General features: G+C 42.2%; 2 protein-coding genes across 3 annotated transcripts; one reads left to right on the forward strand and one right to left on the reverse strand.

Annotated features, from left to right (window-relative positions):
• Positions 1–311: 311 nt before the first annotated feature.
• nelfa (negative elongation factor complex member A) lies at positions 312–12,953 on the reverse strand. The gene is made up of 11 exons (XM_021577859.2): positions 12,560–12,953; positions 10,968–11,139; positions 10,417–10,578; positions 7,366–7,455; positions 7,096–7,223; positions 4,693–4,762; positions 2,955–3,043; positions 2,770–2,881; positions 2,065–2,372; positions 1,617–1,716; positions 312–1,113 (listed from the first exon to the last, which is right to left on the reverse strand). The coding sequence occupies exons 1-11, from the start codon at positions 12,767–12,769 to the stop codon at positions 929–931; spliced, it is 1,626 nt and encodes a 541-aa protein (XP_021433534.1). The 5' UTR covers positions 12,770–12,953; the 3' UTR covers positions 312–928.
• A 571-nt stretch (positions 12,954–13,524) lies between these two features.
• Positions 13,525–19,259, forward strand: c21h4orf48 (chromosome 21 C4orf48 homolog). 2 transcript variants are annotated; one of them, XM_021577861.2, is made up of 4 exons: positions 13,525–13,655; positions 13,910–14,055; positions 14,372–14,460; positions 18,108–19,259. In XM_021577861.2, the coding sequence occupies exons 2-4, from the start codon at positions 13,944–13,946 to the stop codon at positions 18,177–18,179; spliced, it is 273 nt and encodes a 90-aa protein (XP_021433536.1). In that variant the 5' UTR covers positions 13,525–13,655; positions 13,910–13,943; the 3' UTR covers positions 18,180–19,259. The 2 variants fall into 2 exon arrangements, with proteins under 2 accessions (XP_021433536.1, XP_036813789.1); XM_036957894.1 differs by having other exon boundaries at positions 13,581–13,599.
• The last annotated feature ends 3,923 nt before the right edge of the window (positions 19,260–23,182 follow it).

Raw genomic sequence — 23,182 nt, forward strand, 5'->3', positions numbered from 1 at the left:
GTCCCTTTGAACAAGAATACTGTATTACCTGATTCCGATCTTTGTGCATTTTTCTGGTTCGATTAGTAAAGAACTTTTTAAAAAGAATTCATCTGATTAATCATTTGCTTGAATAGGAATTCATATCCCGAATTGACAAAATGGAGTTTACCCCAACCCTGGGGTGTATTCGTTAGTGCACACTGTAGCAAAACGTTCTGAAACAAATCTTGACCATAGAAGAACACCTTTACCCTAGTCATCATGAGCTACGACATAGAATGGTAGAGTCAGGAGGAGAGCGAGAGGTTCTGAAGGACTGTTTAACACCCTGGAATCGGAACATTTTTCGCTTTATTTTTCTTCCCTTCTTGGTAAGGATGGGAAAAAAAACGAGACATTCTCCGGAACTTTTCAAAACAGAATTTCACAGCAAAAAGGAAACCCATCACCCCTCTCTCCGTCACATTTTCACTGATGGGTTGGGCTCTTTAGTTTCTTACATTTTCTCAGACGAAGTAGGAAGAATACAGTAAACGTCCTTCTCACAATGAAAAACACAGACAGTTGTAATATTTTGTGGCATGCTTGTACCTTTTCATAGTAAAGCAGGTCTTGACAGGTATCTTATGAAAAGAAGGTATAAGGACTCTTCTAACACACAAATGTTCAGGAATCTGAGGGGACATAACTAAAACAGAAAAGAAAAACGAACCAACGGAAACGAGTCTTGAGGGTCCCTGCCTTTTGGCAATGAAGGAACTTTGAGAAAGAGGGATCTGTTCCCCCACTCCCCAGCCCCTCTCACGGGCTGGATTTGGCCCATGTGTATTTGCACAAGTGTGTGAGTATGACAAGTCCCTGGCCACCTGAGTAGGATATGGCCTGCGTGTGTAGGTAAATGTGTATATGTGTGTGTTTAGTCCCGGCAGGCAGACCAGCAGCCACCTCAGGAGGTGTTGGTGATTGGTTTGTACTTCTTGAGGCGGGTCCACTGTCCTGTGGAGTAGTTCATCTCAAACACCGTGTCCACCAGCATGGTGGTGCTGCCCGTGCCGTCCGCCTTGGGCAGGATCTCGGTGTGCTCGCTTAGCTTGATCTGGATGATGTCGCCCTGCTCCGGACACGGGTTCTCTGGAGGAGGGGAGACACCAACATGTAGAGGTGTAGTTGGTGTGTGTCATTGCAGGAGAACTCGCAGGGGAGCGAGAGTGTTTTAAAAGGTGTGTGTGTGTGTGTGTGTGTGTAGCCAGCTCCGCCTCCAGAGCACTTGAACATACCCACGCATTACTAGTACGTTGAAAACTCATACAGCATGCCACTAAGTGGACATACTCCAGCACAGGTCTGTTGCACCTTAATTGGGGAGGACGGGCTCGTGGTAACGGCTGGAGCGTAAATCAGCGGAATGGAATCAAATACGTGGAAATTTGCCATTCCACTTCTCCGTTCCAGCCCTTATTATGAGCCGTCCTACTCTCAGCAGCCTCCCCCTGTACTTGAGGGAATATTTCTTCTCTGTTGCAAAAAGCTGTTATTTATGACAAAAACATTGCAATTTCCAACAGTACAAAACTCACACGCTAGGTGGACTTCATCTAGGAAAATGGGAGTATTTGCACAAAGCAGTACAGTACCTCTGGATCCGGCCATGAATCCCAGGATGAGAGCCTTCTCTGGTCTGGTGACCTTGTTAGCGGTCTTGAACATTTCCTGAGCAGCATACATCTGTTCTCTCTGGGGGGGACCACAACACATGGCACAGAGATTACGCCACACCACACTGCATCCATTTACATTTTAGACTTTTAGCAGATGCTCTTATACAGAGTCACTTACAGTCACAGTGCATTCAACTAAGACAAAACTACATAACTCTTAAGTAAAACCACCATCCCATGCCAAACCACCATTACAAATACTGAACAACAATCTCTACAGTCAGTGTTTGTATGTAAGCATAACATTCTCGCATAGTAACACAAGTTCATCTTAGAATGCATGCTCAATATATCGCTTCATTCTAAGTAGTATAGTGGTGCGAATGTTGGAACAGAGTCCCAATGATGCCTTTATCCAACTCACAGTGAGCGAGAGGTTCTTTTTGGGCTGGGGCGTGCTGGGCTGGGGGGTAGCGGGGGGCTGTGTGGCTGGGGTCTCGGGCTGCGTGGCAATGGCGGCAGCTGGGGGGCCGTTGCTGCTGGCGGGGGTGCTGGTTGGCGTACTGGGGGAGGCGGGGGCGGTGGGGCTGGCAGCCGTGTTGCCGGCGTTGTACATGGGCGTCCTTTGTTTGAACTGGCCGGGGAGGGTGGTGGCGGCAGCGCTGGGCGTGGCCGACTCCTCAGGCTGTCGACCCGACTGCAGGGCGTCGCGCCCTGAACCGCCCGCATTCGCTAGAGAAAGAAGAGGATGAATGAAGACTCAGTTTTTCGACATCTGAGACTATCGCTCTATCAATCGCTAATTGGTTGTGCAGAAGATTGGATAGGAGTAAGTACGGATGGAAATCTTGTCAGAACTTTGTCAATCCAGGTAGTTTGTCAAACCAATACATAAAATTCCATGTGGTGTATCAAAAGGCAAGCTGCTACGAGGATTGTAAATCAAGCTGCCTCGCTACAGAAACAGGAAACTGCCCTATAGACCGTTCTGGCTCAGACAAGGCTTTAATTGTCAATTGTACAGGGCTTATTTACTCTATGCTACAACCGTGCCATATTGCAAAAACCAACTTCGTATAGGACCAAATGGAGGGTAACAGATATCTAGGTGTGTGAAGTTGTCTCTCACCTGGCTGCGTCTCTGAACTGGGAATGTAGGAGGAGGAGGGGACCATACTGGGAGTAGCAGGCAGGTAACTCGTAGACGGCAGGGCGCTCTCGTTGTTCAACGCACCCAGTTTCTGAAAACACCCGTTGGAATAGGTTACAATTCAATAACCGCTTTGTAAATTGCGTGAGTGTCTCTCTTCCTACCTGGGTAGACACCAGTCCAGCAGCATAGTCTGGTGTAGCATTCTCCACCACAGCCTCCTCTTTCGCAGCTTTCTCCCCAGCCTCTGTTTCTGTACCACGAGAGAAAGAGATCAATAAGGATGAGTGAGTCAAAGACGGTGAATAATAGTGAAGACTGCTAGCTAGATAGAGATACAGTGCCTTCGGAAAGTATTCAGACACCTTGACCTTTTCCACATTTTGTTACGTTACAGCCTTATTCTAAAATGGATTAAACAAATAAAAACCCTTAGCAATCTATACTCAATAATGAAAAAGCGAACACAGGTTTTTAGAAATGTTTGTACATTTATCAAATATAAAAAAACAAATACCTTATTTACATAAGTATTCAGACCCTTTGCTATGAGACTCGAAATTGAGCTCAAGTGCGTCCGGCTATTGATCATCTTCGAGATGTTTCTACAACTTGGGAGTCCACCTTTGGTAAATTAAATTGATTGGACAGGATTTGGAAAGGCACACACCTGTCAATATAAAAAGGTCCCACAGTTGACAGTGCATGTCAGAGCAAAAACCAAACCATGAGGTTGAAGGAATTGGCCGTAGAGCTCCGAGACAGGATTGTGTCGAGGCACAGATCTGGTGAAGGGTACAAAAAAAATTCTGCAACATTGAAGATCCCCAAGAACACAATGGCCTCCATCATTCTTAAATAGAAGTTTGGAACCATTAAGACTTTTCCTAGAGCTGGCCGCCCGACCAAACTGAGCAATCGGACGAGAAGGGCCTTTGTCAGGGAGGTGACCAAGAATCCGACAGTCACTCTGACAGAGCTCTAGAGTTCCTCTGGAGATGAGAGAACCTTCCAGAAGGACAACCATCTCTGCAGCACTTCACCAATCAGGCCTTTATGGTAGAGTGGCCAGACGGAAGCCACTACTCAGTAAAAGGCACGTGACAGTCCACTTGGAGTTTGCCAAAAGACACCTAAAGGACTCTGACCATGAGAACCAAGATTCTCTGGTCTGATGAAACCAAGATTGAACTCTTTTGCCTGAATGCCAAGGGTCAAGTCTGGAGAAATCCTGGCACCATCCCTACGGTGAAGCATGGTGGTGGCAGCATCACGCTGTGGGGATGTTTTTCAGCGGCAGGGACTGAGACTAGTCAGGATTGAGGGAAAGATGAATGGAGCAAAGTACAGAGAGATCCTTGATGAAAACCTGCTTCAGAGTGCTCAGGACCTCAGACTGGGGTGAAGGTTCACCTTCCAACAAGACAACGAGCCTAAGCACACAGCCAAGACAACGCTGGGTCAAGTCTCTGAATGTCCTTTAGTGGCCCAGCCAGAGCCCGGACTTGAACCCAATCGAACATCTCTGGAGAGACCTGAAAATAGCTGTGCAGCGACGCTCCCATCCAACCTGACAGAGCTTGAGAGGATCTGTGGAGAAGAATGGGAGAAACTCCCCAAATACAGCTGTGCCAAGCTTTTAGCGTCAGACCCAAGAAGACGAGGATGTAACTGCTGTCAAAGATGCTTCAACAAAGTACTGAAAAGGGTATTTTTTTAAATAAATTTGCTAAAATGTATAAACAGTTTTTGCTTTGTCATTATGGGGTAGTGTGAAGATTGATGGGTGAAAAAAAGTAGCAATTTTAGAATAAGGCTGTAACATAACAAAATGTGGAAAAAGTCCAGGGGCCTGAATACTTTCCGAATGCACTGATCAAAAATATTAATAAATGCATTTACCCAAAGTCTTTCTTCTCCTCTTTGCCTCTCTACCAGCTCCCACCATATCGAGCTCTGAGATGTCTAACAACTAAAGAACAGACAATAATGTACATCAGACTCGCTTAACACATTGAACCATCAATTTAAAATGACAATCCTTTCAATACAGCTTCCCATCAGGGTTTCTGTTAATAGCCGGCTTTTGGCATTAAAAAAAAAAAAAAAAACGTAAATAAAATGTATTTAATTCTGCAAAAAAATATATAATCCCATTGCTAAATAATGCTTTGCCAATTCATTGATGAAAATACATATAATCAAATGTTATTTGTCACATGCACCAAATACAACAGCGTAGACCTTAGAGTGAAATGCTTACTTACAAGCCCTTAACCAGCAATACAGTTTTTAGAAAAATACCTAAGAAATAAAAGTAACAAAGGCTATACACAGCGGGTACTGGTACAGAGTCAATGTGCGGGGGCACCGGTTAGTCGAGGTAATATGGACGTGTAGGTAGAGTTATTAAAGTGACTATGCATAGATAAGAGAGTAGCAGCAGCGTAAAAGAGGAGGGCCATGCAAATAGTCTGGGTAGCCATTTAATTAGATGTTCAGGAGTCTTATGGATTGGGGGTAGAAGCTGTTTAGAAGCCTTTTGGACCTAGACTTGGTGCTCCGGTACCGCTTGCCGTGCGGTAGCATAGAGAAGTCTGTGACTTGGGTGGCTGGAGTCTGACTATTTTTAGGGCCTTCCTCTAACACTACATCACTTCCTCTCACAGGCAGTGATGCAACTAGTCAGGATGCTCTCAGATGGTGCAGCTGTAAAACCTTCTGAGGATCGGAGGACCCATGCCAAATCTTATCAGTCCCGAGGGAGAATAGGCTTTGTCGTGCCCTCTTCACGACTGTCTTGGTGTGTTTGGACCATGATAGTTTGTTGGTGATGTGGACACCAAGGAACTTGAAGCTCTCAACCTGCTCCACTGCAGCCCCATCGATGAGAATGGGGACGTGTTCGGTCCTCCTTTTCCTGTAGTCCACAATCATCTCCTTTGTCTTGATCACGTTGAGGGAAAGGTTGTTGTCCTGGTACCACACGGCCAGGTCTCTTACCTCCTCCCTCGTTGTCGGTGATCAGGTCTATCACTGTTGTGTCATCGGCTAACTTGATGGTGTTGGAGTCGTGGCTGGCCGTACAGTCGTGAGTGAACAGGGAGTACAGGAGGGGACTGAGCACACACCCCAGAGGGGCCCCACGTGTTGAGGATCAGCGTGGAGGATGTGTTGTTACCTACCCATACCACCTGGGGGTAGCCTGTCAGGAAGTCCAGGATCCAGTTGCAGAGGGAGGTGTTTAGTCCCAGGGTCCTTAGATTTCTTGATGAGCTTTGAGGGCACAATGGTGTTGAACGCTGAGCTGTAGTCAATGAATAGCATCTCACATAAGTGTTCCATTTGTCCAGGTGGGAAAGGGCAGTGCGGAGTGCAATAAAGATTGCAGCATCTGTGGATCTGTTGGGGTGGTATGCAAATTGAAGTGGGTTTGTGTTGTGAGCCATGACCAGCCTTTCAAAGCACTTCATGGCTACAGACGTGAGTGCTAAGGGTCTGTAGTCATTTAGGCAGGTTACCTCAGGCATAGGGACTATGGTGGTCTGTTTGAAACATGTTGGTATTACAGACTGACAGAAAGAGGTTGAAAATGTCAGTGAAGACACTTGCCACTTGGTCAGCGTATGCTCGGAGTACACGTCCTGGTAATCCCTGCGGCCTTGTGGATGTTGACCTGTTTTAAAGGTCTTACGTCGGCTGCGGAGAGCGTGATCACACAGCCGTGATTTCGCTATTCATTAGTCGTCTTATTGGCTGAGGAAAAGTAAATGTGGACATTTATTTAAAAATCTTCCAAGTGTGCATCGGAATTCAGGAACAAGGATGCACGCCGTTGCATCCTGGAGTTGCATGTTCTGTTAAGATGAATTACCATAATCTAAATGTGATTTTGGTTATTCTGAGCACCGTGCGTGGACGTCCTAATCAGTTTACGCACCCAATACATTTGGGTCCAGTACATTTCTCAAATGTCTGGTAAATTAAAATGCTCCTGGTCAAATGTCCAGCACCACATTTTCATAACGGAAACCCTGCTTCCTGTCTATTGTGAAAATATATTTTTTATTACAAAATGACATTGGTTTCCTTACTGTATAAGCAGCCTATGAACGAGGTTAGACCGCAATCCATGCTTTGGTTTTGCTTGTGTGGCCACTGTCCGAAAACAAAACCAAAGCATGGATTGCGATCTTACCTTGTCCATAGACTGCTTGCAGGATGAGGAAATCAATGTAATTTTGTACTTTGGGTGAACTATCCCTTAAAAGAAAACAAGGTCACTTGTTAAGGCCCCTTAGTTACCTTGACTCCCCTCTCCTTGCGCAGGGGCGTCCGTGCGGGGGCTATGGGTGTGCGGTTGCTCGGCGGGCTGAACATACTGGGGGTGGTGGGGCTGCGGAACGGGGCTTTGGGGATCCCCTTGAGGGGTGCTGGAAGGGAGAGTATAAAACATAATATCTCAGCAACCAATTAGACACCCGTGGGTATGAATGTGTGTGTAAGTGTTCATATGCATAGTCTTAGCAACAACGAGTATTGTAATTGCTGTGTGTGTGTGTGTGTCAAACTCACTGGTGGTGTCAATCTTCTTGACCAGGCCTCTTCCTTTTGCATGGAAAGGCACTCCCGCTGTCTTCTTGAGCTGTTGAGCCGTCTCTGTAGCTGAAACCACAACAGAACGTGAGGCAAAAATATTTTGCAATGGAAAATGTTTAAAACAACTAATTTAGTTAAAGTTCCACTCAGTTTCGTCCTGTTTGCTTCCGTTAGATTCCTAGTGAATACACCAGAGGGTGCTGTTCATTTGGCACCAAACAGACAAAAACAAATAGGGAGGGACTACATGAACTTGTCCAATAAGAAACGTTCATATTCATTTTCCAGTGCGTGCTGTAATGAACATGAGTCATGTCATGACCATTCACTAATGTGAAAAAGACCATTCACTAAACTAGCACAAAAATATAAAATATTAAAATACTATAAAAACTATAAAATATTGTCTTTTTTGCCTGATTTAATTTTGTTTTCCCCCCAAATTCCAGTTTCTCTGTTTTGTTTTTACAGGTTTCTGTTTTTCCCCAGTTTCAGGTTCTCTAAATCACACTTTTTATATAGAAAAACTAAAACATGATGTTCTAAATCCACAACCATGCTTAAAACCACATCAAGAGAACACTTATGAGGTCTGGGAAAAATCTAAGAAATCTTGATTTTTGGGTGTAGTTACCCTTTAATTTAAGTGCAGCATGAGACCATTATGAGACCATTGTTTGGTTAGCGATGTTTCTGTAGCACTCAAGTGATTGCAGAGTTGGCAAAACAAAAGGCCACTAATCATGATATTCTGCCAGGTAGACATTGGCTACTTTGAAATTAAAGTTAATCTAGTCAAAAATTGCTCCGCCATTTCCTTGTTACTAGAACTCTAATTGCCTCATTTCAGTTTTAGTGTAGAGAATCATTGTACCATCTACACCAATGTGAAATATATTTTCAACAATTAAAAATATTGTTGCGTCAGCTGTTTGAAGCTATTGTACAAAACCGAAAGCAAAACCAAAACAGGAATATCGCATAGAGAACAGATCTACTGCTTCTTAGACTTGCTTTCAAGTAGAATTATAGATCTATAACTCACAGTTCTTTGTGAATTCAGTAGGGTCGCCGCAAAAAGTTACATATTGCCACTAACATTTAATTGAGGTTTTTGAGAAAGCCTTTCCATCTACCAGAAGACGGCTGTCATTACATTAGCATCATCGCTAACGGCTACGCAAAGTGTTCGACAAACGCGTGCACATACACACACGGGAATTTCTGTGCCTTTGCCTCTTCAGAACGTTGAAGGAAAATATGAATCACTGACGTATTTTGTTCAGGTCTTATGATAATCTTGAACAAATGAATGAATGCTCAATACATTTAGTTAATTTCCTAGTAAGCTCAATTGATTTTTTAATGTTGTTGAATTCCATTTTAAGGTCTAGATTCCATCTGCGTTCTCCACAACGGAGATTTTATAGGGCCCTACAAAGGACAGGAGACAGGAAACACAGAGAGCCAGGGTCTTTTCTGCATAGAAATGTCTTGGGCGGGCAGCCTAAGTCCAAATCATTTATTTTCAAGATGGAATAACACTGTCAGCGTAAACTTAGTATGTAGAAAAGATAGACCTTTGTATCTTTAAATACATATGAGAACTAACAATCACTAAAGTAAAAGCCAGACTAAAACGATGATTTCAGAAGTATTGACTTGTTCAAATGTTTGAGCATAAGGACACAACATTAGCCATGGCAAAATGCATAGAATTGCAGGAAATTTACTTAAACTGCAATATTTTCTCTCAGCTCCAGCTTGAGGGAGGAGTCTCTGGAAAGGACTTGTATATCCATATACACCAGTGTACAAATGAGTGTACAAAACCGTAGGAATGCATTCCTGATATTGAGTTGCACCCCCTTTTGCCCTCAGAACAGCCTCAAGCCATCAGAGCATGGATTCTACAAGGTGTCGAAAGCATTCCACAGGGTTGCTTGATGGCCCATGTTGACTCCAATGAGTCCCACAGTTGTGTTAAGTTGGCTGGATGTCCTTTGGGTAGTGGACCATTTTTGATACACATGGGAAACTGTTGAGCATGAAAAACCCAGCAGCGCTGCAGTTCTTGACACCTGGCACCTACTACCACACCTCATTCAAAGGCACTTAAATCTTTGGTCTTGCCCATTAACCCTCTGAATGGCACACAGACAATCGATGTCTCAAATCCTTTTTTTAAACCTGTCTCCTCCCCTACATCTACACTTACGGAAGTGGATTTACCAAGTGACATCCATAAGGGATCATAGCTTTCACCTGGTCCGTCTAGGTCATGGACAAAGCAAGTGTTCCTAACGTTTCGTCCGGACTTTTTAAATTGCGTGTAGTTAGGTATTCTGCACTTTGAGCTAGAAACACAAGCATTTCACTGCACCTGCGATAACATCCACAAATCTGTGTATGCGACCAATAAACTTAAGTCATTTTGATTAGCAGGAAATTTGCTTAACTGATCAAATTCTCTCCACTCCATAACAAAATGTGTGAAAAGAAAAATGCATATAATTTCCTTCAAGAAATTGGCTTTAAAACACCGAAATTCTCTCAACCGCCAAGATGGGGGCCTCAAAAACATTCTTGCCCAAGGCCTTGACTGAATTCAGCCGCACTGATGGGCTGGCCGTGCCACACCCACCACCGTAGTCCCTTTTTGATACAGAAAAAGCACTGGGACCATCCGAAGAGTCTAAAGTGGCTTCACTTTCTCATCTGCTTTCCTTCATCTGCACTGACGTGTGAAAAACAAATGGACAAGAGAAAGCAACTCCCAAGTAAGCATCCACCATAGCGCTTTAACTTTTGCTTTTCAGATCAGGGGCCACATTCATTAAGCGTTTCAGAGTAAGAGTTGTGATCTAAGCTCTGCCTTTTAGATCATAATGAGTAACATTATATGGACAGGGGGAACATGATCCTCGATCAGTATTCCTAGGCCCCAGATGAAGATGACGAGGATGCCACTTTAGACTATTGACATGCACCCAGGGTGGGTGGATGGAGTTAAGTGTCTTCTCTTACATTTCTGCAGCAGCTCTGCCCTGAGGGTGGCGCTCTTGGGCTTCCTCTTGAGCTGGAAGTGTTTGACGGGAGGCGTGAGTGGGCCCACCAGGGTGGTCAGGGCGCTTTTGTTCAGGTACTGGCACTCCAGAGGGAGCATGGCCGACGCCTCACACTCACTCACTGCAGGGGGAGAACAATCAAATGTATTTATAAAGCCCTTTTTTACACAAGCAGTTAAGCGTTTTTACAGCATCTCAAACCTAGACCCCAAAAGCAGAAGTGTGAAGGAAACAGGCAGGTGCAACCAACAAGTATCTGCACAAGCACTAACATGTTCACAGGTGATAAAGAAAAAGTAGGACTCTGATAGATGGCCAACCAACAGGTGATGTCAGAACAGCACCAAAATGCTGGAACATGCATCCTATTCCATACTACAAATTCCCAAAGCACAGTTTACATAATCACAGTCATTCCAGTTGTAAAGCTAGAACCATGACCCTCAATGTCCCCTTCTGCTCTCATTTTACTCTTGACTTGTGACCCCTAGCCTATGGTAGTGTACCCACCTTTCTCCCGGAGCTCGCCCAAGATGTCCTGTACGTTAGGGTTCTGCTCCTCCAGGTCCAGGTTGAGAGAGCCTGTCTCTGGGAAGGACTTAAGGATATCTGCCACCATCAGTACCCAGGGCTCAGAGTCCACCGTGGCCAGCTGGATGATCTCTGATAGGGCCTCCTTCATCTGCATGTCAAAGGAGGTGATTGTGGAGGTTAGTAGAGCAAGATTAATAAATAAAAAAAAATACACTTTTAGCATTCAATCTTGTGGAATGGTCATGTGTCTTTAGGCTTTACATGCATACATGGCTCACAGTATACATTGCTGTCTGTTGATAGGAAGAAATCGATTATAGAATCTCCATGGGGCAGGGTGTATATGGGCATAAGAGGGAGGTGGAGGTTAGAGCAGGGCACAGAAATGGAATACATCCAACTACTACACCTTCAATATAGTGTGTGTGCTGACTTTGTTTCGTGGCCTGTTGGGCTGTCAGTAGCTAACATGGGCATCCTCAGGAGGACCGTAAAACTGGGGTTGAGTGCAGGAGACTTCAAGGCCTCTATGATAGACGAGCAAGGGACAAGGCCAAGCACATCATAGAGGACCCCACACAGTCTTGCCCAATGTTTTGTGCTTCTGTCCTCAAGAAGGAGATATAAAGTCCCACAGTTCAGCAATATAAGGAGCTGGACAAGTTTAATTATGGCAGCTATCAGGCTTCTGAACAGTGGGACATGGGAAAGATGTATGCCCAATACATGGTCAAACAGTAGGCCGCAGGGACTGTGAGTGACGGTGATAACAAAATCTACATATCCTGTAATGCATTATGGTCATGAAATTGAAATGACACGTATAAATGTATACAGGTAGCTAATTCAATCAATTAATCATCACAGAAATATAATAAGTAAACAAAGCAATGTCGAGAAATTGTAGTGCACCTGGTTTACAACAAGTTGTAGTTAAGAAGCGAGACAGTATCAAAGTTAATAGAACGTTTAGCTATTAGACGATTTAAAAAAAAAAAAAAAACATTTGAAAGGCTGTTTCCCAATTTTGACTTGTAACCTAACTCGCTGGTTACGCCCTCCAAAATGGCACAAGCAGCCTGGCAGACATGCGAATCCACTTGGAGTGACAAAGCTCCGAGAAGTTTTGAGCATTTGAACGCTTCTCGGACGACCAACAAAAAAAATCACAACTACACTACAAACAGGTTCAATGTTACACGTCAGGCTAGACAGTTAACTTAGTGTTTGTGAAAGCAATCCATGTGCGTTAGGTAAACAAATGAGACTGGACAGAATGAACCTAAACAAACGACAGTTAGCTAGCTAACTACCTCTTGGCTGTAGACACTTGGCTCTTCCGAACAGGTCTCCTTAAGCGAAGAGTCTAAGCCATATATATGCAGCTAGATAAGTGTACCCTGAAAACGGTTAGATTGTAAACATGGTGTAATATACTTCCTACTCAGGAAATATTAACGTTAGTTAGAAACTCGACCAAGGCTGCATGCTGCAGAACCCCATTTAAACTAACTAGTAGCAGTGGCTAACTAGTGTTCAGTCAGTCATATAGCAACTCGCGTACCCACCTCATCAACAGTCCGCCTCGGAAGATGCAGCATCCCGAGCAAGATTTTTAGCTTTACTGGAGGCGACAAACTCGAAAAACACAACCGTATATTGTCGATAACTGAAACAGTGAGGAGTGAAGCAATACTAGAAGGCGCCCAAAGTTCGTCTGTTGATCCTAGTTTATTATGGAGCCACAGGCCGGTATCGCTATCCTTCATCGACGCCATCTTGGAAAAAGAAGCGATTTGAGTTCGGGCATTTTAAAAGGCTACCTAGCTAAGAAAACTTAGATCGGTTGGTTAGGACACACCCACCATGTTCATGCTGAGTGCTAACGTGGATCCTTGGGACGTTCTTACACTAAACCCTAACCTTAAACCATTTTAAATGTCGTCCCAAGGATTCTACATATCAAGGACCCCATGTTCATGTCGAGGGAGATCAAAGGAACACACATCTCTCTTACCTATCCAAAAAACAAATGTAATTTTACATGGCCTTTTGAAAATATTGAGTTTACAGAACACTTGAGATGTACGTCTGTAACATCATTGCTGTTTGACTCTAATGGGAATGCTGACTTCCCTTTTGCAAATAAATCTAATAATACAAACCCTTTTCTTGAAATTGACTTGGAGAGTGCACTAATGTGTAGGAATTAATGGTCCGTGTACGTGCGGATAATATTTATTGTACAACCATTTCTGTATAAGGTCATGCAAATAAGCGACTGCGAAGAAATGTGAACAATATTAGCGAACCAGTGAGGCCAACATTCAATTTGTGATGAATAAGTTAAATGAAGAATATAATTTAGCGTAGGCCTAATTTTACGGAATTTGTGGAGGGATAATCCGTTTGCCTAATTTACAGTTGCCACAGTCACAAAAACTAAACCCTAACCACACTGCTAAATGTATGCTTAACATTAAATTAATTAAATTTTTATGAGCCAATTTTGGTTTTGTGGCTGTGGTAACTAGTGACTACCCTCAAAGGGTTTTATACGCATGCGCCTTCTGCCCTTTGAATTAATATTCAACAGAATCGTCTTGAGGTGGGCGTCTTTCGGCAGGCTACATTGTTTTTATTTTCTTTAAAATATCACCCACAGTGAGTAGGCCTACATTAAATGTTATACTGTTCTTAGTTATATTTCCGATATTTTTCTTTATGAAAAAAAGATTGGCCCATTTAAAACGTGATCTCCGCATCTGTGATGTTCTTATGGATGCTGGTGTTGCTTTCTTTAGTCGTGGAAACGTAGCCTACAATCGTTTTCATATATCCTATCAATGCTTCGTTTATAAACGTAATTATATATCATAAGGAATCATATGCTAAAATTCGCCATCTCCATTTTCCAGGTCTTTCTCTTGACATCTTGCACCGAGCATCAGTATGGTATCGAGCGGCTATTTGCAAGCGGCGATGCTGCTATTAGCGGTGCAGCTCTTGTGTTTTAGGCCAAGTGATGCTGAGCAGGAGGCAGGGACGGTAATCCCTGCTGAAAGTAAGTGGTTTTATTTAATATATTGTCTTTGTTGCATTTGCGATTATACACAATGAGCGGCTGTTACTGTAGTGTGGATGAGTATTGTCTAGGTGTATAAATATTTTTTTTAAATTCTAGGCCCAAACACAATCAATTATGATTGATTGCCTAATCGATAGGTTATACCAATTGACAACAGCAATTGAGGAAGTGTATCAGCAGATAGGTATTGATTGTAAATATAAACGTCTTAAAATATTGTTTTTGTTTTCACTAATGCCTATAATGAATCATAATGAACACCGTTTTTATATTTTGTCACGTTGTCTTGCAGGTCGTCCCTGTGTGGACTGTCATGCATTTGAATTCATGCAGAGGGCACTACAAGACCTTAAGAAGACTGCTTTCAACCTTGATGCCCGGGTAACAGTTGCGATCCCTTTCTTTCTAGTTCCACTTTATGTTACAGCCTGTCATTTTATTAGGATCCCCATTAGCTGTTGCGTAAGCAGCAGTTACTCTTCCTGGGGTCCACACAAAACATGAAATATGACATAATAAAGAACATTACTAGAGAAGAACAGCTCATGGACAGAACTACATCAATTTACTAACTATTGTATTTACACATCGTTACGCTTAATGCTTGAAGTGGGCCGTAGTTGTCCACCTTTGATTTTCTATTGATTGAGAACTGGCACCTGTTAAAGAATATTGTATTGCCTTTAATATATGATAAGTACCAGCAGTGGTATAGTGGTGCCTGGAGAAGTGGGTATACTCTAATTTGACACACACAAAAAACAGCCCGCCTGGCGAAGGAAATGTGTGAAAAAGTATACGTTTTCCTATAGTTTTTTTCAGGTTTTCACTCTCAATCACACTTTTTTTTTTAAATAGAAAAACAACGATGCTTTAAGGCAACAATGGGTAAGAAAAGCAGGTACTGCAAAAGTTTGGTCCGAAGTCTTATTTGAATCTTTGCGATGTGCAATTCAGTCATCATGCGGTGTTTGAACATTTCTAAAGGCTTTCACAAAACCTTCCCAATTAAATGTAGACTGCAAAGTAGGTCTACCTGGTAGAATGATATGATGATGAATCGGAAGTGCATTTGTTTTTCAAACTCTGCCATCACGTACACTGTAGGTCTACATTGTATAGTACAGCAACACTGTTAGCCAAAAGGTCTCATGCTAGGTGCACAATTGAATTAATGGGCAACTAAACCCTCCCAGAATATTTCTGTTTTATTTTTCCCAGACCTCAAAATGGTCTTCTTATGTGGTTAATTCGCATTTACTGGTATAAGTTGAAATGCCTTTCCTATCAGCTACGAGCTACCGATGTCGTTTTTCTGTGAGATGCTTCTGGTTGAGAGTTGTGTACACTTGCTGACAGATTAATATTATTAAAATGTGAGTATACGCAATGCCCCCACTACCCCACTGTGTACCAGCACCTAAAATGAGTACCAGCACCTAAAATGAGTACCAGCATCACTTCAAGCACTGGTTATGGCTGGGATAGTACTGAGTTGCTCCCTATAGACGCAGTAAAGGGGTCAATGGAACGCAGACCCTTCCATTGACCAGATTAGCACACATTTGACAAATTTGATCTAACTAAGTGGACATTTGTCAAATCCATCATGATTTATGTATTGTAACAGACCCACAATGTGGTTACTTAAGTTCGATTTGGATATATTTGGAAGTTGTCGCTGCATAACATTTAGAAGTTGTCCCTTTTCAGGTTTAGAAGAAGTGACTGCTAAATGCTAACTCCTGTTCGTATAATCTGGTTAGCATAGCTAGCGTACAGAAATCTGTGGTGGTAGTCCAGTCATTTTTAACTGTAATACAGTTGATTGGTTAAGATGACATGAACATTTGTTGGGGTTGACATCCATACAAGCATTATACTCCGGTTTCTACCTCAACATATTGTGAAATACAGGGGGCGCAACTTTGGTTTGAGAAGTGGGGGGGACATATACATTTTTTTATCCAGTCAACTAAACACTCCAAACAGCCTACCTGACCACTCGGAGACGTCCACATGGTCCTAAAGCACACCCTTACCTCGTTTTGTATCACAATCCAATGATAAAACCAGTACAAAAAATGCAATTTTAGAATGTTGGGGGGACATCTCCCCTTTGTCCCCAGTGAATGTTGCGCCTCTGGTGAAATACACACATAAACAATAGCCTAAATGTAAGCTATTTTTTCTGTGTTGAAATACGGAGATTTGGGATCTTTCCTCCACGGCCCTTTCCCCCACATGTTGCCATGGCAATTACAATGTTTTGGTCGAGTTCGATGGACCTTTTTACCACATCTACAGTGCCTTGCGAAAGTATTCGGCCCCCTTGAACTTTGCGACCTTTTGCCACATTTCAGGCTTCAAACATAAAGATATAAAACTGTATTTTTTTGTGAAGAATCAACAACAAGTGGGACACAATCATGAAGTGGAACGACATTTATTTGATATTTCAAACTTTTTTAACAAATCAAAAACTGAAAAATTGGGCGTGCAAAATTATTCAGTCCCCTTAAGTTAATACTTTGTAGCGCCACCTTTTGCTGCGATTACAGCTGTAAGTCGCTTGTGGTATGTCTCTATCAGTTTTGCACATCGAGAGACTGATTTTTTTTCCCATTCCTCCTTGCAAAACAGCTCAAGCTCAGTGAGGTTGGATGGAGAGCATTTGTGAACAGCAGTTTTCAGTTCTTTCCACAGATTCTCGATTGGATTCAGGTCTGGACTTTGACTTGGCCATTCTAACACCTGGATATGTTTATTTTTGAACCATTCCATTGTAGATTTTGCTTTATGTTTTGGATCATTGTCTTGTTGGAAGACAAATCTCCGTCCCAGTCTCAGGTCTTTTGCAGACTCCATCAGGTTTTCTTCCAGAATGGTCCTGTATTTGGCTCCATCCATCTTCCCATCAATTTTAACCATCTTCCCTGTCCCTGCTGAAGAAAAGCAGCCCCAAACCATGATGCTGCCACCACCATGTTTGACAGTGGGGATGGTGTGTTCAGCTGTGTTGCTTTTACGCCAAACATAACGTTTTGCATTGTTGCCAAAAAAGTTCAATTTTGGTTTCATCTGACCAGAGCACCTTCTTCCACATGTTTGGTGTGTCTCCCAGGTGGCTTGTGGCAAACTTTAAACAACACTTTTTATGGATATCTTTAAGAAAAGGCTTTCTTCTTGCCACTCTTCCATAAAGGCCAGATTTGTGCAATATACGACTGATTGTTGTCCTATGGACAGAGTCTCCCACCTCAGCTGTAGATCTCTGCAGTTCATCCAGAGTGATCATGGGCCTCTTGGCTGCATCTCTGATCAGTCTTCTCCTTGTATGAGCTGAAAGTTTAGAGGGACGGCCAGGTCTTGGTAGATTTGCAGTGGTCTGATACTCCTTCCATTTCAATATTATCGCTTGCACAGTGCTCCTTGGGATGTTTAAAGCTTGGGAAATCTTTTTCTATCCAAATCCGGCTTTAAACTTCTTCACAACAATATCTCGGACCTGCCTGGTGTGTTCCTTGTTCTTCATGATGCTCTCTGCGCTTTTAACGGACCTCTGAGACTATCACAGTGCAGGTGCATTTATACGGAGACTTGATTACACACAGGTGGATTGTATTTATCATCATTAGTCATTTAGGTCAACATTGGATCATTCAGAGATCCTCACTGAACTTCTGGAGAGAGTTTGCTGCACTGAAAGTAAAGGGGCTGAATAATTTTGCACGCCCAATTTTTCAGTTTTTGATTTGTTAAAAAAGTTTGAAATATCCAATAAATGTCATTCCACTTCATGATTGTGTCCTACTTGTTGTTGATTCTTCACAAAAAAATACAGTTTTATATCTTTATGTTTGAAGCCTGAAATGTGGCAAAAGATCGCAAAGTTCAAGGGGGCCGAATACTTTTGCAAGGCACTGTATACCCTGGCCTGCTGCTGGCCTCTACAAGTCTTAGCCTAGTTTAAAAAGTTTACTCCGCCTAGTACTCCCTAACATGGCATTGCTTTTGTTTCCTCCTAGACTGAGACTCTGGTGTTGAGGGCAGAGAGGCGAGCCCTGTGTGACTGCATGCCCACTAATACCTTGCGCTGAGTGGAGTAGTGATGTGCCCCCCCTATGGCAACCAACCCCACACCCACAATGGCCGGACACTTACTTTTACCCACTACAAACAACGCCTGGACTAGACAGTTGTCTCTCTGAGCTTCCTCCTATGGAATATTGTACCATTTAGTTTGCTAATTTGTACAACAGACACTTTATTTTCTTTGCTAACATATCACTATTGATATTGCAGTGGTTTAATTATTTAAAGATAAGATTTCATTTTATGAGTTTAGATAAGCCAGGCATGCGTTACTATGGCATGTATAGGGCAAAGCCAACAACAGCTAGCCTATTGTCCCAGAACTCATGTCCATGTCTTATGTGAGGGTTTGTCTTATCTGAGGGATTTTGTGAAATAAAATACGATTTACACTTTACACATTTAAGTTAAAGGGAAAAAACACTTTCAATTTGGATGTAACCTATTAGTTGTGCTATAGCGTAGTAGATCTGTAAATAGGTTCAATGGACAGACACCTTTTATTAAATGTGTGCCAATATGATCAGGATAATTAACACATACATAGATGCACGCGAAGCAGCAGCATTATATTCAAAATAGTTGTTAATTCATAATAACATGCATAACATAACATAAGTGTCTTGGGAAGTTATTTTTTATTGGCATGGCAACACCAGGCCTTTAGAATAAGTGTACTTTTTAGGTGTATGTGGTACCATGCATGTTTATAGGGTGTAGGCCTACACTCATCTCAACCAGTTGTTTATGGCAATCAGTTGTCTGAGGCACTTCATCATTTTGTTATATTCATCATATCTTTTGTCTTTATTCTGTCTATCTGAACTGTATGAAGATAAAAGTGTTGGATGATGAAGTGGTCAGGAGAATATAGACAAACAAACGCATATTTACCACTAAGACATAGGGACTGTAGAATATTGACAATGTATTGCTAAAATGGTAACTACAGAGGAGTATTATTACTGATAATAATGCTTTGTGTTTGTGTTGTTGCTTTCTTTGTTTCAAAATGTCAATAAGCTGCTTTTAGTAAAGTCTTGTATGTTTTATTTGGTATTAAAGTCATAACTTTCGTCACTGTATGTATGCCTTTCTGATATCTTTTTAGTGGTTGTGGAAATAACTGAAGGCCAATCCCAAATGAACCCTAAGCCCTACACCCTATGCACTTGAAGAGATCTGAGAGGATTTGATTGGTATAAGTAATATGATCAAACTTCCACCACAAGGGCATAGGGCATTGTGCTTAAGGATCGATTTGGGACTGTGCCTCAGTTCCCAGTGATACATTACAGGCTCCGTATTTCAGTGTCTGGCAAGCAACCCCAGGAGCAAGAGAACATTTGTTAATCAAGGTGTGTGTGTGTAATGTATAGTTTTGCTTCTTATAGATACTGCACAGGGCTATCCATCAGCGCTATCCATCAGGGCTATCCATCAGCGCTATCCATCAGCGCTATCCACGCTATCCATCAGCGCTATCCATCAGCGCTATCCATCAGCGCTATCCACGCTATCCATCAGCGCTATCCATCAGCGCTATCCACGCTATCCATCAGCGCTATCCACGCTATCCATCAGCGCTATCCATGCTATCCATCAGCGCTAGTGGCCGAGGCACATTGATTATGTCTGCGTCTCAAATGGCACCCTATTCCTTATGTACACTCTTAGCACCCTTTTTTCTATCTAGAACCTAAAATGGTTCTTTGGCTGTCTCCCTTTCCACAGAGGGTTCTACATGGAACCCAAAAGGGTTCTTCAAAGGGTTCTTCTATGGGGACAGCCGAATAACCCTTTTTTCTAAGAGTGTAGTGCTGTGCACTACTTTTGACCATAGGCTCAAGTCAAAAGTAGTGCAGTATATAGGGAATAGCGTCCCATTTGGGAGGTATCCAATGTGTAAAACCATAGGGCCACTTCTCCCCTGCAGGGAATAGGTGCTGTTCGCTCAGGAAACAGTTTTTATGTGTTTAGTCACACTATCAACTACTGTGTGTGTGCCTGTGCCTATCTTGCTATAAACCAGTGACTGAGATGATTTTCTCTGAATACATCAGTGGACACAGTCTTATGTTATGTGCTTGATTTTGTGATATTTTTGTACATACAGTTGAAGTCGGAAGTTTACATACACCTTAGCCAAATACATTTAAACTCAGTTTTTCACAATTCCTGACATTTAATCCAATTAAAAATTCCCTGTTTTAGGTCAGTTAGGATCACCACTTTATTTTAAGAATGTGAAATTGGCCCATTCCTCCTGACAGAGCTGGTGTAACTGAGTCAGGTTTGTAGGCCTCCTTTCTCACGCACACTTTTTCAGTTCTGCCCACACATTTTCTATAGGATTGAGGTCAGGACCTTGTGATGGCCACTCCAATACCTTGACTTTGTTGTCCTTAAGCCATTTTGACACAACTTTGGATGTATGCTTGGGGTCATTGTCCATTTGGAAGACCCATTTGCGACCAAGCTTTAACTGATGTCTTGAGATGTTGCTTCAACATATCCACATAATTTTCCTACCTCATGGTGCCATCTATTTTGTGAAGTGCACCAGTCCCTCCTGCATCAAAGCACCCCCACAACATGATGCTGCCACCCCCGTGCTTCACAGTTGGGATGGTGTTCTTTGGCTTGCAAGGCTCCCCCTTTTTCCTCCAAACTTAACGATGGTCATTATGGCCAAACAGTTCTATTTTTGTTTCATCAGACCAGAGGACATTTCTCCAAAAAGTATGATCTTTGTCCCAATGTGCAGTTGCAAACCGTAGTCTGGCCTTTTTATGGCGGTTTTGGAGCAGTGGCTTCTTCCTTGTTGAGCGGCCTTTCAAGTTATGTCAATATAGGACTTGTTTTACTGTGGATATAGATACTTTTGTACCTGTTTCCTCCAGCATCTTGACAAGATCCTTTGCTGTTGTTCTGGGATTGATTTGCGCTTTTCACACCAAAGTACGTTTATCTCTAGGAAACAGAACGCGCATACTTCCTGAGCGGTATGACGGCTGTGTGGTCCCATGGTGTTTATACTTGCGTACTATTGTTTGTACAGATGAACGTGGTACCTTTGGGCATATGGAAATTGCTCCCAAGGATGAACCAGACTTGTGGAGGTCTACAATTTTTTTTCTGAGGTCTTGGCTGATTTATTTTGATTTTCCCATGATGTCAAGCAAAGAGGCACTGCGTTTGAAGGTAGGCCTTGAAATACATCCACAGATGCACCTCCAATGGACTCAAATTATGTCAATTAGCCTATCAGAATCTTCTAAAGCCATGACATAATTTTCTGGAATTTTCCAAGCTGTTTAAAGGCACAGTTAACTTAGTGTATGTAAACATCTGACCCACTGGAATTGTGATACAGTGAATTCTAAGTGAAATAATCTGTCTGTAAACAATTGTTGGAAAAAATGACTTGTGTCATGCACAAACTAGATGTCCTAACCCACTTGCCAAAACTATAGTTTGTTAATGTAACTTCTTATGGCTGCAGGGGCAGTATTGAGTAGCTTGGATGAAAGGTGTCCAGAGTAAATTGCTAATATGTGCACATTATTATTAGTATTGGATAGAAATCACTCTGAAGTTTCTAAACCTGTTTGAATGATGTCTGTGAGTATAACATAACTCATATAGCAGGCAAAAACCTGAGAAGAAATCCAAACAGGAAGTGGGAAATCTGAGGTTGGTCGATTTTCAACCCAGCCTCTATTGAATACACAGTGGGATATTGGTTATGTTGCACTTCCTAAGGCTTCCACTAGATGTCAACCATCTTTAGAAACTAGTTTGAGGATTCTGCTGTGAAGTGGAGGCTCATAAGAGCTGTTTGAGCCAGGTGTCTGGCAGATTGCCACAGGCTCTGAGGCGCGGTCACGAGAGAGTTAGCTCTCGTTCCATTGCTTTTCTACAGACATAGGAATTCTCCGGTTGGAACATTATTGACGTTTTATGTTAAAAACATCCTAAAGATTGATTCTATACTTAGTTTGACAAGTTTCTACGGACAGTAACGGAACTAGGAAACGCGCATCATGACTTTGGGTTTGTTTACCAAACGTGCTCACAAAAGTAGCTCTTTGGACATAAATGATGGACATTATCGAACTACATCAAACATTTAATGTGGAACTGGGATTCCTGGGAGTCCATTCCGATGAAGATCATCAAAGGTAAGTGAATATTTATAATGCTATTTCTGACTTCTGTTGACTACCCAATATGGCGGATATCTTTTTGGCTGCTTTGTTGTCTGAAAGCTCAGACTCAGATTATTGCATGGTTTGCTTTTTCCGTAAAGTTTTTTTTGAAATCTGACACAGTAGTTGCATTAAGGAGAAATGTATCTATATTTCTATGTCTAACAATTGTATTTTCAACATTTATAATGAGTATTTCTGTAAAATGATGTGGCTCTCTGCAATATCACGGGATGTTTTTCGAACTAGTGAACGTAACGCGCCAATGTATACTGAGATTTTTTAAATATAAATATGCACTTTCTTGAACAAAACATATATGTATTGTGTAACATGAAGTCCTATGAGTGTCATCTGATGAAGATCATCAAAGGTTAGTGATTCATTTTATCTCTATTTGTGCTTTTTGTGACTCCTCTCTTTGGCTGGAAAAATTGCAGAATTTTTCTGTGACTTGGCGGTGACATAACATAATCTTTTGTGGTGCTTTTGCTGTAAAGCCTATTTGAAATCGGACACTTTGGTGGGATTAACAACAAGATTACCTTTAAAAAAAAAAATGTATTATGAGATTTCTGTTGTTTGAATTTGGCGCTCTGCACTTTCACTGGCTGTTGTCATATCAATCCCGTTAATGGGATTGCAGCCCTAAGAAGTTTTAGCAAGACATTTGTGGAGTGGTTGAAAAACGAGTTTTAATGACTCCAACCTAAGTGTATGTAAACTTCCGACTTCAACTGTACATCATTTTATTCTACAAATTGTGGTTATTAAGTGATCATGATTAACGTTATTAT

Source organism: Oncorhynchus mykiss, chromosome 21 (assembly GCF_013265735.2).
Source record: "Oncorhynchus mykiss isolate Arlee chromosome 21, USDA_OmykA_1.1, whole genome shotgun sequence".
NCBI classification, from domain to species: domain Eukaryota; kingdom Metazoa; phylum Chordata; class Actinopteri; order Salmoniformes; family Salmonidae; genus Oncorhynchus; species Oncorhynchus mykiss.

What these genes read in the sequence shown, in the direction of transcription:
- nelfa (XM_021577859.2), bottom strand. Translation starts at nt 12,769, where the DNA reads ATGGCGTCGATGAAGGATAGCGATACCGGCCTGTGGCTCCATAATAAA. An exon ending in GAGGAGAAGAAAGACTTTGG is followed by an intron (nt 3,044 to 4,692) that starts GTAAATGCATTT and finishes CTCGTGGTACAG; the next exon opens with AAACAGAGGCTGGGGAGAAA. An exon ending in ATTCATGGCCGGATCCAGAG is followed by an intron (nt 1,114 to 1,616) that starts GTACTGTACTGC and finishes CCCCTCCTCCAG; the next exon opens with AGAACCCGTGTCCGGAGCAG.
- c21h4orf48 (XM_021577861.2), top strand. Translation starts at nt 13,944, where the DNA reads ATGGTATCGAGCGGCTATTTGCAAGCGGCGATGCTGCTATTAGCGGTG. An exon ending in GACGGTAATCCCTGCTGAAA is followed by an intron (nt 14,056 to 14,371) that starts GTAAGTGGTTTT and finishes GTTGTCTTGCAG; the next exon opens with GTCGTCCCTGTGTGGACTGT. An exon ending in CTTTCAACCTTGATGCCCGG is followed by an intron (nt 14,461 to 18,107) that starts GTAACAGTTGCG and finishes GTTTCCTCCTAG; the next exon opens with ACTGAGACTCTGGTGTTGAG.